The sequence below is a fragment of the Dendronephthya gigantea genome, unplaced genomic scaffold, assembly GCF_004324835.1.
Source record: "Dendronephthya gigantea isolate DGI-Jeju-01 unplaced genomic scaffold, DenGig_1.0 000024F, whole genome shotgun sequence".
In the NCBI taxonomy this organism is placed as follows: Eukaryota; Metazoa; Cnidaria; class Anthozoa; order Malacalcyonacea; family Nephtheidae; genus Dendronephthya; species Dendronephthya gigantea.
Window position 1 is genome coordinate 1,400,639 of NW_021163034.1, and position 13,338 is coordinate 1,413,976.

At 38.6% G+C, this 13,338-nt stretch overlaps 3 protein-coding genes across 3 annotated transcripts; 2 read left to right on the forward strand and 1 right to left on the reverse strand.

Annotated features, from left to right (window-relative positions):
• The first annotated feature begins 94 nt into the window (after positions 1-94).
• Positions 95-4,975, forward strand: LOC114522938. The gene is made up of 5 exons (XM_028543724.1): positions 95-409; positions 2,806-2,862; positions 3,377-3,572; positions 4,068-4,201; positions 4,533-4,975. Exons 1-5 carry the CDS (start codon positions 260-262, stop codon positions 4,725-4,727), a joined length of 732 nt encoding a protein of 243 aa, XP_028399525.1. The 5' UTR covers positions 95-259; the 3' UTR covers positions 4,728-4,975.
• Positions 4,976-5,221: 246 nt separating this feature from the next.
• LOC114522924 (WD40 repeat-containing protein SMU1-like) lies at positions 5,222-11,826 on the forward strand. The gene is made up of 13 exons (XM_028543707.1): positions 5,222-5,295; positions 5,391-5,457; positions 6,138-6,281; positions 6,807-6,959; positions 7,331-7,382; positions 7,863-8,050; positions 8,633-8,773; positions 9,417-9,512; positions 9,725-9,852; positions 10,022-10,148; positions 10,376-10,543; positions 10,923-11,075; positions 11,328-11,826. The coding sequence occupies exons 1-13, from the start codon at positions 5,270-5,272 to the stop codon at positions 11,424-11,426; spliced, it is 1,542 nt and encodes a 513-aa protein (XP_028399508.1). The 5' UTR covers positions 5,222-5,269; the 3' UTR covers positions 11,427-11,826.
• A 639-nt stretch (positions 11,827-12,465) lies between these two features.
• On the reverse strand, positions 12,466-13,270 carry LOC114522921 (latent-transforming growth factor beta-binding protein 2-like). Its single transcript, XM_028543704.1, has one exon. It carries the CDS (start codon positions 13,126-13,128, stop codon positions 12,649-12,651), a length of 480 nt encoding a protein of 159 aa, XP_028399505.1. The 5' UTR covers positions 13,129-13,270; the 3' UTR covers positions 12,466-12,648.
• Between the last annotated feature and the right edge of the window lie 68 nt (positions 13,271-13,338).

Genomic DNA, 13,338 nt, shown 5'->3' on the forward strand with positions numbered 1-13,338 from the left:
ATATGGCCTGCGAGGCAGCCTATTGACATACTGATGAATGATGATATAATTCTCTTTGTCGTGTATCATTGAAACTTGAGTATCTGTATACGTAAGCCCCAGCGGTTAGCGCAAGACCGCCATAAATGACTTTCATTTTTACGAAACGACAGTGTTGTGACGCAAGAAGTTGAATTGCTTCACTCTGTGGTTGCTCTATCCGTTATTTGGGGAATTTTCTTCAGAAATAGCTGCGTGAATTCGATCAAAGTTTGGCAAGATGGTGATGACAAGAAGCACCGCGGTTGGCTCGATTGTGACCGGTTCAATTATGCTGGGTTTTGCCATTATCACAGTGATCTGTGGCGCCATTTCGTCGAGCAAGCTCTCTGGGGCAACAGCTGCTTCGGTCGGATTATGGGCGCTTTATGTAAGTGTTTTGTCGCTTGTTATGCTTTCAATGCCTCGACTTCGCTTCTGGTCGAGCGCAAATACTTCATGATCAACAATTCACAGCAGCAACTAAAGAAAATATCAAGCGTGTGCCTTTTCCGCTTCTCTATAAGTGTCAAGAAAGAAGATGGCGAATACGGATATGTTGACCTGATAGTGTTGCGATTACGAAGTCTCAGTCAGTTTCTATAATTTATATAATATAGCCGACAACAACGATACTCATATATATTGTCGGGGTAGTCCGGCAAACACAATTATACATTACGAATAAACCTAACAAGACTCGCTGTTCCGACTTCCGAAATCGTATCATGACGGTCGTAAATATTTTCATGTCGGCGACCACATTTCTACCTTTCTAGCTGCTAAATCAATTTTGTGATTATGGTAGTATTAAGATGTTAATTCCTGAGTATTTTCACTCCACGGCAGCCGAGGAAAATCGATAGAATTCACAGTTAACCTGCCTGAAATGAACATGTTTAAAAAACTGACGAATTATCTAGCGACATGCGATGTTACAAGACGGAATTCGAACCCGCCTTCATGCGATGAGTTCCTCCTAAGGACATTGCATGTGCGTGAAATTTGAAATGAATGCCCATCCGATTAAAACGACCAAAAATTAAAGACGGGTTTATAACTTTGTGCTCTTATACAAGGTTTATGTCTAAGAATCGAGCTGCGGCAAAATAGTTTTTCAATGAAATTTGTTAATAATAAAATATCCGGCATTTAATATTCATAATTTAATTTAATAATACGATCCTTTGTCTCAAATATATTGCACGTAATTAGGAACACGCGTTCCATAGAAACTTGTTTCGCCGATTCAAGAGTTGACGAGGATTTGAGCGTTTCTAATTTATGAAATACCACGGGAATTTGCAGGTATAGACTATAGAATGGCAAAACAAAGTTCGCATGATTATAAGTGTTGAATTTGACACTTAACTCGAGTTGACTTTTAATATTGGCAGGGCAACAACAAAATTGATGAATTCCTCAAACATTTCTTAAAATTTCCCTTAGATTTCCGAGGAATTCCCTAGACATGAATAACGTACAACTCTAATTGGCCACATGTGACCAATTAGACCAAAATAATCATATTTAACATAACACCAAGCAAAAACAACTGAAGCACGAGTTTTAGCAACACTTGAAAAAATTTCCCCGAAAAAAGTGATTCCCTGGCCAGATCGCTCCCCAAAAATCTACCAATTTCCCCGTTTTGGGGAAATTTCCCCAAAAGACAGAGCCCTGAATATTGGGTATGCTTAAAATAGGCGTGACTAAACATCCAGCCTCGTACCCAGGCTCCTTAATAGTAAAATATATAACGTTGCAGTTATTGCAGTTATATATTTTACTATCATTAAAGCGCTTGGGTGCGAGGCTGCGAGACACCTGTACCGCTGTCCAAACATGTCATTTCTGAATTTATTTGACGAAGACTTATTTTAAGTATTCAGAATTCAGATAGCATAGTAACTGGAATATAGGGGAATATATAATAGGGTTAATCTCGTAACTAGAGTCCACGATGTTTGAGCGGAAAAACTCGCCGGATTTCATGCGATTTTAACCAAACCAAACACCACAGCAATGATTTAAACTAAAGAAAAAAGCTGCGGTTTCATGTTAGCGGTTTGGTATCGCGTGGTTACGATTTTCAAATTTTCTCATTTTTCATACCTCAATAACTTCATGTTAGAATTCGATAGAATGTTTCAAAATAAACAGCTATTTTCGCTGTTAAATTGCTTCAAGTTATTCGAAATTCTTCATAATTTTTCGTAACCAAACCTCGTTCGCACAACTGGCAGGGTTGCGAACAACTTGTACTCTAGGAAGCGATTACCAAATACGATGTTATGATAAACTAAAACTCTTTATATACACTTCTCTTAAAAGGATTCTTTTTATTTGCGACGCATTTTTGCAGGAAAACGTTCAAAACATAAAATCTTCTCTGCATATACCACCCAAATATCATCACTTCTTCTTTTAATTAATCTTTACATTATATGGTGGACTAAGTTTTGACAACGACAAGAGTTTTTTATCAAAATATGATGCGGCTATCAACAATGTTATAAATGTCAACGCCATTAGCACTGAAAAAAATACATTGAAAGTAATTTCGAAGTATCATTTTCTTCTTGGCGTTATTTTGCCATTACTTTTAGATAATACAGCAAACATACTTTTTATTTTTCATTTTATTTCATTTCATTAAAATTTATTTATTCACGGTGGCAAACTATCGATATACATTGTTTTTCATAGAGATACTTTTAAGCTTTGCAAAACATTTTCAGTAGTGTTAAAAAGTTTAGTAGCACTGTCTGAATTTTTTTATTATAGTTTGCTGTGCCAGGGGTACTCACGATTGTTGCTGGGGCAAGCAAAAATACCATTGTGGTAAGTAAGGATATAGCAATGTCTAATTGTAATACATTAATAATACTATAATTAAAGTGCACCACGTTCGTCATATTCAGCAAATTTTGTCCTAGTGGAGGGCTCAGTTTTCCATCGGTTTCGCATCAAAAATTAAAAGCTTTTCGTTTTACACACTGCTCTCAATTTTATGTAAGTTGTCCGCTGACAATATGAGCCCGCACGAGTGGGAGAAATTTACTAAAAATTTGGACCAGTGTGGCTCACCCCGTAAAATTGGTGAATTTCATGAATATTCAGTTAGTATGACCTTTTTAGTGGCATTTTCAAGCTAATTTATCATATGCTATGGTTTTCATTGGTGATTTAGGTAAGAAAAAATGACTATGCCACTCAACCTATATAAGATCGAATTCTGTACTTGTGCGGACTAGCGGCAAAATCTCTTGGAGATGGAAATCGTTTCGAAGAGCAACTCTCCCTGAAATCCGGTGTGAGTGGAAATATCTGACGTATGACTTTGTTTTCATTCTAGATGGGCTTTGCTTTGTTCTTCAACATCATTGCCGTTATCATTTCGACGATCGCAACGATTGTTTTAATCGTATTCACAGCGGCGATGAATGAAGTTATTAAGTACAAGAATAGAACGAGTTACGGTTGCCACCCAACTGATGATGATCGATGCAAATGCAAATATGGCGATGAGTACGACATTAGAGATGAAACATGTAAGTATTAATATAGGAATCTCAATAGATATCATTTGAAATAATAAAACTTAATCCATTTGCGCTGTGAGTCCAGCGACGTCAGTAATCGCGAAGCATAACTATAGCTTATAACTATAGCTTCCATAACTGGACTGTGGGATACTTTGGGACTTTACTGAGGGATACTGGCGCTATTAATAACGTGATTATATACAGAATTGACAGAAGCATAATCGAAATTTAAGATGAGGGCGTGGGGAGTTATAGTATTATTGGGATTACTATCGTATTATAATCCTCCACCATCTAAGCAGAGAATTAGTGAGGGTAATCAATAAATCGGAGTTTGTTTCGTTCAATATGTATGTGATATGATGGGTCAAAGATCTCGGATGCCCTATTCACGTCCAACCTGATCATATCTGCTATTTTTTTTGACCGCACAGTTTAATTAACCCATCTGAAATAAATTTCTCTTTTAGGCCCGTCACCCAATCTTTTGTCTCTTTGTAGATGATATGAAATGCAGTGATCTTGACACAATTTACTCCGTATTCATTGCTTGTCTTGTTATCTTCATTATCATCACCATCACCTGCTTCGCCGCATCAATCTTTGGCTGTATGGGCACATGCTGTGCTCCTGTTGTAAGTACAGCATTATGTATTATATAATAACCACAATGAAACACGCAATTTGATTGGTTAGTACTTAGTAGGCGTACAGGATGAGACAATCCTTCACGGAAAGTTTACAATGCCAAGTCTCTGGGATAATCGAAATCAGAAATGATTCTGATTGGTCGTTGATGTCACAGGGAATAATACAAGTGATACTTTCAGCGATTTTTTATTGTGATTTATAACGTTTAAAAAACAAAACGAAAAGTATCAAGCGCGAAATTTGAATTCTAATTTACAGTTGGGGAAAGCAAACGTGTTTCCGCATAAAAATACTGAGAGTTACTTAAAATTTCAGGATCCAGTTGTTGTTGTCACCACAGGCGTCCCAGTGCAATCTGCAGGAGGTACAGTTGTTGTTGCCACCAACCAATCATCGTCTGTCCAACATGGCTACCCGGGAGGCATGCCGCCCGCGTATGGCTACGGTCAGCCGACACAGCCCCCAGCATACGGGGACAAGAGTGGCCTCATTAACAACATGGCTATTTGAATAACACGCCAGGCCTTAATTGTTTCCATTTTTGTTGAGATTTTATAGAATCACTTATATCATTTAATTTAGATGGATTTAAGGGATTATTCTAGTTCCATAAGAAAGTAAGGTTTACAAGTAAAGTTTTGTCTGTAACACACATTTGTAATTACTGTTTTAGATTTTTTTAGCTTGATCGTGTACTTGGATATTCCGAAATGTAAACTTGCATGGATTTGTAGTACAATACATTAAATCAGTCAGGATTTCTGGTTACGGGTTTGGATTATCCTAAATGCCCGGTTCTTCCAACTGAGGGCTGTTTTCCACTCTCGCGTTTTTTGCACGTACGTATACGCACGTAACAGTTCTAGTGCCCAAGTGATATCAAATGAAGAAAATGATTATACAGTTTTGTCGAAGATCTGGCTTCTGATTGGTTGATTTTTATACTCATATCAAGGACTTTGCCTCAACATTTGTTACCGCTGCGATTCAAATTAGTTGTTGTAATATGAAGTACTGCGCAGTAATCGCAGGCGTCATCGAATATTTTCAAGATGGCGCTCGAAGTTGAAAGTGCAGAGTAAGTCTTGTATATTAAATCCACAGGTTTTTTTCTCATTTTATTTATGCGATTTGGGACAAAGCCTACCTCATATTCTTGCTGTTTCTTTGCAGTGTCGTAAGATTAATCGAACAATACCTGAAAGAGAATAATCTGCCAAGAACTTTGGCTGTTTTGCAGGTACATAACGGCTATAATCTTTAATAAACATGTGGCCATTTCAGTACGCTTAATATATTAGAAAGTATTATTACAAAAGTTACTTCGATCTTAGTCTATAATCGTTTCTTGCTCAGCGCTTCCATCATCTTATCGAATCTCGAAATTATACCAAATTTCCATTTGAATTATTTGATTGCCAGGGTGAGGGTGCATTCGGTGTATATCACACGCCGAAGGTACGCCAAAGCAATCTTAACATTACGCCAACTTCCCACCCTGGGCCATACTTACGACAATTACCCACTCCAGGACGTTACGCCGATCGCAGACTCGCCAGGACGTTCGACTCGTGAGTCAAAAAATGCTACACGTTTAGAGGACCATTTTTAAGAAGTTAAATGCCTTTGGTGTCGTTAAAATACTTAAATGCATGCAGTTGAAGTCGGTGTGTATGTGGACCTTTGAATTACAAAGTTTGGTGCGTTTATCCGGTATTTATGCGCCGACAAGTTAAAAACAGTGTACGCCACTACGCCAAGGAAAGTTGATTTTACGCCAGTACGCCAAGGATACCCTAACTCTACGCCGAAGATATTCCGATTTGTCTACACCGAATGCACCCTGGTTTGATTGCTTGTAGTATATATAAAACTAGTATTTTCAATGTGGAACTCTGCTATTGAATTTTTCGCGCACAGGAAGAATCTGGCATAACTCTAAACACAGTCGACAGTGTTGAAGGCTTTGTAACTGAAATCAACAATGGTCATTGGGATACAGTTCTTCAAGCTGTTCAACCATTGAAATTACCAGACAAAACTCTCATTGAGCTCTATGAACAGGTATAGGACACCTTGCATATGTTAGTATGGATCTTATAGTAAACAGCACTTCTGAGCCTGCCACCCATTTGAACAGTAAATCGTTAAATTTCATCTCGATGTACCCCACATTAGTACATTAGTATTCACTCTGTCTAATGCTGGAAAATTTTGACAGTACAATTATAGAGTTCCAGGCCAATAGTGCATTATGTTAAAGATCTGTTAGGGGATCAATTTTAGAATATGGAACAACCTTGTTCTTTTGTTTATTCTATGTAATTCATGCATCAAGTAACATAAAACAAGGTACATGTAGTTCTATATGGCATTCCCTGAACATTAAGAGTTAAGTTGTCCAGGCATTCTGTAATTGCTCCAATTTTACTCATGCAGGAAAGAGCACTTACATTGATATCTACCGATATGTTTAATTAAATCATAGAATAGAATTCTGCTGTTGTGTGCCCTACTTTTCGTTAGAGAAGGGAATACATGCATGCTTTATAATCATGCTGTTTATTTCTTGTCTAATAATCTATTCAGATTGTGCTGGAGTTGATTGAACTTCGTGAACTTGGTGCAGCCAGATCTTTGCTTCGTCAAACAGATCCAATGATCATGTTGAAGACCCAGCAACCAGAGAGGTATCTACATTTGGAGAACTTGTTGGCACGGTCGTACTTCGATCCTCGTGAGGTGAGTGACATTCTTGGGCTGCTCTTGTTATGCACTGTTACAATTTCTGCTACCATGTGGCATATGGTAACATTTCAAAGCAGAAACAGTGTCACACTTAGAGTAGGGGTTACATTCTCCCAAGAGTTTAGGATAGAAGTATGTAATTAGATATGTGAAGTGTGTAAATTAAGACCCTTTAAACCTCTAGAATTTACCTGCATCAAGTGAAGTGCCAAAAATCATAATTAGATATGTGTTGAAATTTAGAATTTGGGTGGAAATTTTGAGTGTAGTTTACGGTGTAATCAGGGGACAGCTAAGCCTGTCAACAGCCCTGTTGACTTGACCCACACCTCATCTCTTCAACTTTATTGTATTCTGCTCCTCAGGCGTATCCAGAAGGAAGCAGTAAGGAGAGAAGAAGAGCAGCAATTGCTCAAGGTAGGTCTGAGTTCAATTTATATGAGAAGTTATATGGATTTTTGACCTTAAAACTCACTGTTCTATGTCACAGCTATATATAATACCAAAGTTATACCCAGGGTTGCATTCCCAGTGTTTTGGGGTTTGAATATGTTACATGTATCATTCTGAAGGCCTTTCCTCTTTGGTGCCAAATGAAGTTGCATTCAGCTACTCTATGAGATCAGTGACAAAAAATAGCGAATGTATGGCGTATTCTGATCTCCCCAGATCTCCCCTTAAATTAGCATTCTAGTTAACTTTTAGTTCAGTGGGTTATGGTCTTGTTTCCTTGAAAACGACCAACTTTATTAGGTAAATTTTGTATAAACCAGTCGATCTGTACAAAAATCAACCTTAAATTGGCGTGAGCTAGATTCTGGTTCCAGAAAAATGAGGAGAACCGATGCGCAAGCCTGAGTGGTCATTACTTGTTTCTTATTCTCTGAAACTCTTTAGCTTTATCAGGTGAGGTATCCGTCGTCCCTCCATCGCGCCTTCTGGCTCTGCTTGGACAGGCTTTGAAATGGCAACAATACCAAGGCTTACTACCACCTGGAACATCTATCGACGTGTTTCGAGGAAAGGCTGCAGTCAGAGATGAAGAAGAGGAGAAATATCCCACACAACTTAATAAGACCGTCAAGGTACTCTATCTCACTTTTGTTCAACCCTGCTGCGATTTCCAGGCTGATTCAGTTTCGTCTAGTGGTTATGGAAGCCCTGATGTATGCAAGCGGCCTTATATAAACAGCCATTACCTACATGTAAAGCATATACACTCTTTCACACCGATGATCTACGGTCATCCATTTAAGGAAAATTGCTCTTAAATTGCACTAAATTGTAAACAGGCCTTTCTTTCTTGACTGTCAAGTAATATACTAGAATCTACATGCTAGGGTGGAACTAAGGGGCTTTTTACATGAGCCCGGTTACTCGAGATTCAACGAAGCTTGAGAGACTTTGAGGTATTAGAATAAGTCTTCATGACACCAAACAAGCACATGCTATTGTTGTGGTGATTATACGACGTCTACTCATTTCAATACCTCAAAATCCTCTCGCGCTTTGCTGAATCTCGGGTAACCGGGCTCATGTAAACAGCTCCTGAACAAGTAAAGAATAAACCCAGTGAAAGTAGTAGAACACTTTTTCTAATTCTCAAAGAAAAATTTCTAGTTGAAAACAATCTTTATCAATGCACGTCTTTGTCCGTCGGTTTTTAGTTTGGTTCAAAATCCCACCCAGAATGCGCTCTCTTCTCACCGGACGGCCAGTATTTGGTGACTGGCAGTGTCGATGGATTTATCGAAGTCTGGAATTTTACGACGGGGAAAATCAGAAAAGATTTGAAATACCAAGCTCAGGTACGTCAGAAACAGCTCGGTTGAAACAACTTAATATATCTCTTAAGTTTAATATACGTAACCAGGGAGCAGCGTGGCAGCATCTTCAAACAACTTAGCATCAAATGTGGTATAACGACTGCCTAAAATAGACAGTATGACTTATACTAACTCTCGTGACGAAGGCCCTCAGGTCGAAACGTCGAGAAGTGTTTTTCTCTAAATTTTAGTTTCGAATTTATCTCAGAGTTGATAATAGTTCTTATAACTTAAAATAATCACAAAATTTCGACTAATTTCATAAAGAATTACAAAACATATAATCGATTGAATACGGCAGAATGGATTTCTATTTCGACAACCGTTCTGGACGCTGATTGGCTAAAATATGAGCGTGAGATCACCTGGTACTTTCCAACGTGGCATTGCGGTACTGATGGATGTTGGCTTCTGCACCTAACACTGCTAAACTTGTATTTTTTATTTGTTCATTACAGCTTCGTTAGGCTTAACTGTGTTCTGACTAGTCGCTTTTAACGTCGCTTTAACTAATTGCTTTTAAATCCAGTGTATACTCAGTGACTTCCAAATTAAAATCAAATTGTTCTTGCAGTGATAATTATTGTTTTGCTTTCGAGCTTATATAACAGTGATGTTAATTTAGGATAACTTCATGATGATGGACGATGCTGTGTTATGTCTGACGTTCAGTCGAGACAGCGAAATGTTGGCTTCAGGCGGCCAGGATGGTAAAATAAAGGTGACGAACGCTAGAGAAGTAGTATAAACTAAGCCAAAAAACACTTGGACACCTAAGAAAGAAATGGTTTTTTAGTAGTCTTGAGAGTTCTTGAACTATAACGAATATACAAATTTGTCCCTGTAGTGTAGAATTCTAGAAGTTAAAAAATACCTCCAGTGTGAGACCAAGCTTTATTTTCGTAAACTATTAAAACATTCGTTTCGCTATAGGTATGGAAGATGCAAACAGGACAGTGTTTGCGTCGCTTTGAACGGGCACATGCAAAGGGCGTTACGTGCATTAATTTCTCGAGAGATGCAAGTCAGCTTCTTAGTGGTTCTTTCGATATGACGATAAGGTATGTTATCCTTTTAACTAGGGAGCCACCTTAATCATTTTGAGGCGAAGAGTATACCTTTTCACGAAATGTTACCAAAACTGGAGGGGGGGGGGGCGACTTCTTGACTCCTCTTTTCCCAAGACCCTCTTCGGGTCGACATTCAAACTCAAATGACATTTTCGTTCAGAATGCATGGGTTAAAGTCTGGGAAGACATTGAAGGAATTCCGTGGCCATATTTCTTTCGTCAATGATGTGGCCTTCACTGTGGATGGTCACAATATTATCAGCGCCAGTAGTGATGGAACAGTCAAGGTGAGACAGTATGAACTTTGATTCCCTGAGTTATAAACACAATAGTGAACTTAAGCAAGTGAAGTTTTGTTTTTCACCAATCACAATCCTTGACCCAGTCTTTTCACGTTACTCGTGACGTCTGTTTTGTCAAAAACGTCACTTGCTTAACCTCACTAATATCATCTTCCCGTCAGGACAATTAATAAGGCGAGAAGATATGACAATATCAAACTACATATTTTCAGGTTTGGAACATTAAAACAACAGAGTGTATTCATACGTTCAAACCTGCAGTTGGCAGTGTGGCGACAGATATTGCCGTTAATTCTGTCCATCCTATCCCTAAAAACTTGGAACAATTTGTCGTGTGTAATCGATCGAGTACAGCCGTCATTATGAACATGCAAGGCCAGGTATTATATTTTAAGAAAACGTATACATATCATATATCATATAAATATTATAATATCATATCATATCTTATCATCATATATCATATCATATCATATCACTACATTGTCATAGTATTTTATCACCCTCGTATTGTTTATGTTACGGACACATGTTATTATGACGAAAACTGGGGGGAATGAGGGGCACCCCTCTCCCCTTTAATACCCCTTCCCGTTTATACCCAAGTACGGGGAATTTTAGAGCGATTTATAATATAATATCTATCCACATGCAGTCAGTCACCAGTGGATAGCGCTATTCCTACGACCTGCTCCAGGTTTATAAATGAAAGAGCTAATTCATTATATTCATCATTATAACGCGCATTCGTGTTTCTAGATCGTTCGTAGTTTCACGTCGGGCAAGCGAGAAGGTGGTGATTTCACATGCTGTTGTCTCTCGCCACGAGGGGAATGGCTTTACTGTGTCGGTGAGGACATGACGCTGTACTGTTTCAGTATTGCAACTGGGAAACTAGAACAGTCTCTACAGGTTAGTTTCTCGAGATTACAGATTTTTTCATTACCTTCTGATAAAAAGGTGCTTTCCTTTATACAGTAAAGACGGCCAGATTGTATTTCAGAGTGTTTCCAGAACTCTGCATTCAAATATATCGTTATTTACATCTGCCCCTCACCGCTATATTCTTAACGAAATACTCTAATTTTGGCCGCTGGAAAGCGCCCTTAGTCTACCACGCAATCAACCCAATATTAGTCACCATAGTTTGTCTAATTTCTCAAGGTCCATGAAAAAGATGTAATTGGCGTGAAACACCACCCTCACAACAACCTCATCGCGACGTTCAGTGAAGACGGGCAGCTCAGGTTGTGGAAACCATAAAACATGTATGTGAAAGACAATGTTTTGGTAGTAATTCCATAATCTTAACTTTAATCCTGAACCTGACCGTAACAATCAACTAATACTCGTGCTAAAGGATTAGATTATGGATTATATTAGGAAATTCTGGACCTGGAACTATTAAGTCTTTGTACATAAAGGTTTGTTTCCGTACTTAACTAACTCATCGCTTTTCCAAGACAAATATCTCCCTTGCTGAAATACAAAGCTAGATCTGACGGGGGAATAAACATTGGGTTTAGACACAATCATGAAAACATTTCCCAGTGACTTGCCGAGACTTGGAGACAAAGCAAGCATTGCATGGCTCGAGAAATTGGCCTATTTTATTCATTTTTACTTTATCTTAGCATATGTTATTAAATTGCCTACGCTGTGATTTGTAAGTCGTTTTATCACAGGTTCCAACGTTACCGATATTTAAAAAAGTGCTAAAATTATTGAAAATATTCTCTCATAATCGTTTGACAAAACTTGCAGAAATAGGCGACTTTCATCAGGAGTCACGTGACTGTGCGGTTGGATAAAAAACGCGAGAGATTTTGAAATTTACGGCGACATTTTGGAGTTGCCGACATTTTCATCAAAACACTGATACACAAGAGACTTAAGTCGGTATTCTGAAAACTCACTTACACTTAAACTCGTTAAGTGGAAGATGTCAATCACCACACAATTCCATTGGCTATTTCCACTCGAATAAGAGCTGAGTTCGAAAAACTACCTTAGTTTTCATCAGCGTTAGTATGCTATCAGCGCACAAGTTCACTTCGATCAGGCATCATGATACAAAGCATCAGCCTGCATCGCAGCATCGGACCCTTCCTGGACCTCGGGGGATCTCTTAAATCGATCTTTTCCGGACGCTCACGAGTTTTGACAGAAATAGACAAACACATTTCTCGGCGTTTCGACCTATGGGTCCCGTGTTTACAAGTTACAAGGGCCTTCCTCGGGAGAGTTAGTATCGCTATACCACATTTAATGAGAAGTTATTCGAAGTCGCTCTCACGCTTCTCCTAATTTATTCTCTCATTTTACTAAAAAATACTTTTCCAATAAAGAAGTGGCTATGTATTTGCAAAAAATTACTTCGACAAAAGCAGATAAAAATAATGGTCAAGCGTATAAGTTTGTTAATCGTTTCTCTAATCATATCGCTGTTTAGTCACTCTTCTATTATGTATTAGGCTTTATCGCCTCAATTAAGACTACCATATTCCGGACCATTATCGACGGCAACTAGCACGAGGGCAAGACGTCTTCGACGATATCGACGAAAGCCAAACGCTATCATAATTATCATGAGAAGTACAGCAAAGCTACCGACAGCAATACCGGCGATGACCGCAGTCGACAGGTGACAAGGTCCTTCTTGGCAAGTTTCACTGCAACAATGTCCCGTATCACCACAATCAGAATTAAACGTACAAGTATAACCAACACAGCTCTTTCGACATTTCCCATTGCAACATTGATCATCCGTGTCATCGCAAGGAGATAGGGAGGAACAATAGGAATAGTCCGAATAGGTAGCATTACAAACCAAAAGACATGTTCCACTACAACACACTTGTGTTTCGGTACAATCCCCTCCGTTCTTACAAGTTGTTCCACCTTTACTTGTCCCACACAATACAGCAAAGCAGATAGCCAAGTAGACCACCTTCAAAACGGCCATATTTATTTCCGTATTCAACCAGGAAACGATTCGCGCACCACCAAGTGTTTACCAAATGTTATAATATATTACCATGTTGATCTCTATGAAGTAACTGAATGCAACCAATGAATATTTTCTAATTAGACGAAGAGGATCGCGTCCGAGTGGCTCTCGCCTGCGCCTAAATAAAAAAACGATCAAATAAATAGCTTGCTTTAAATTCGTCTA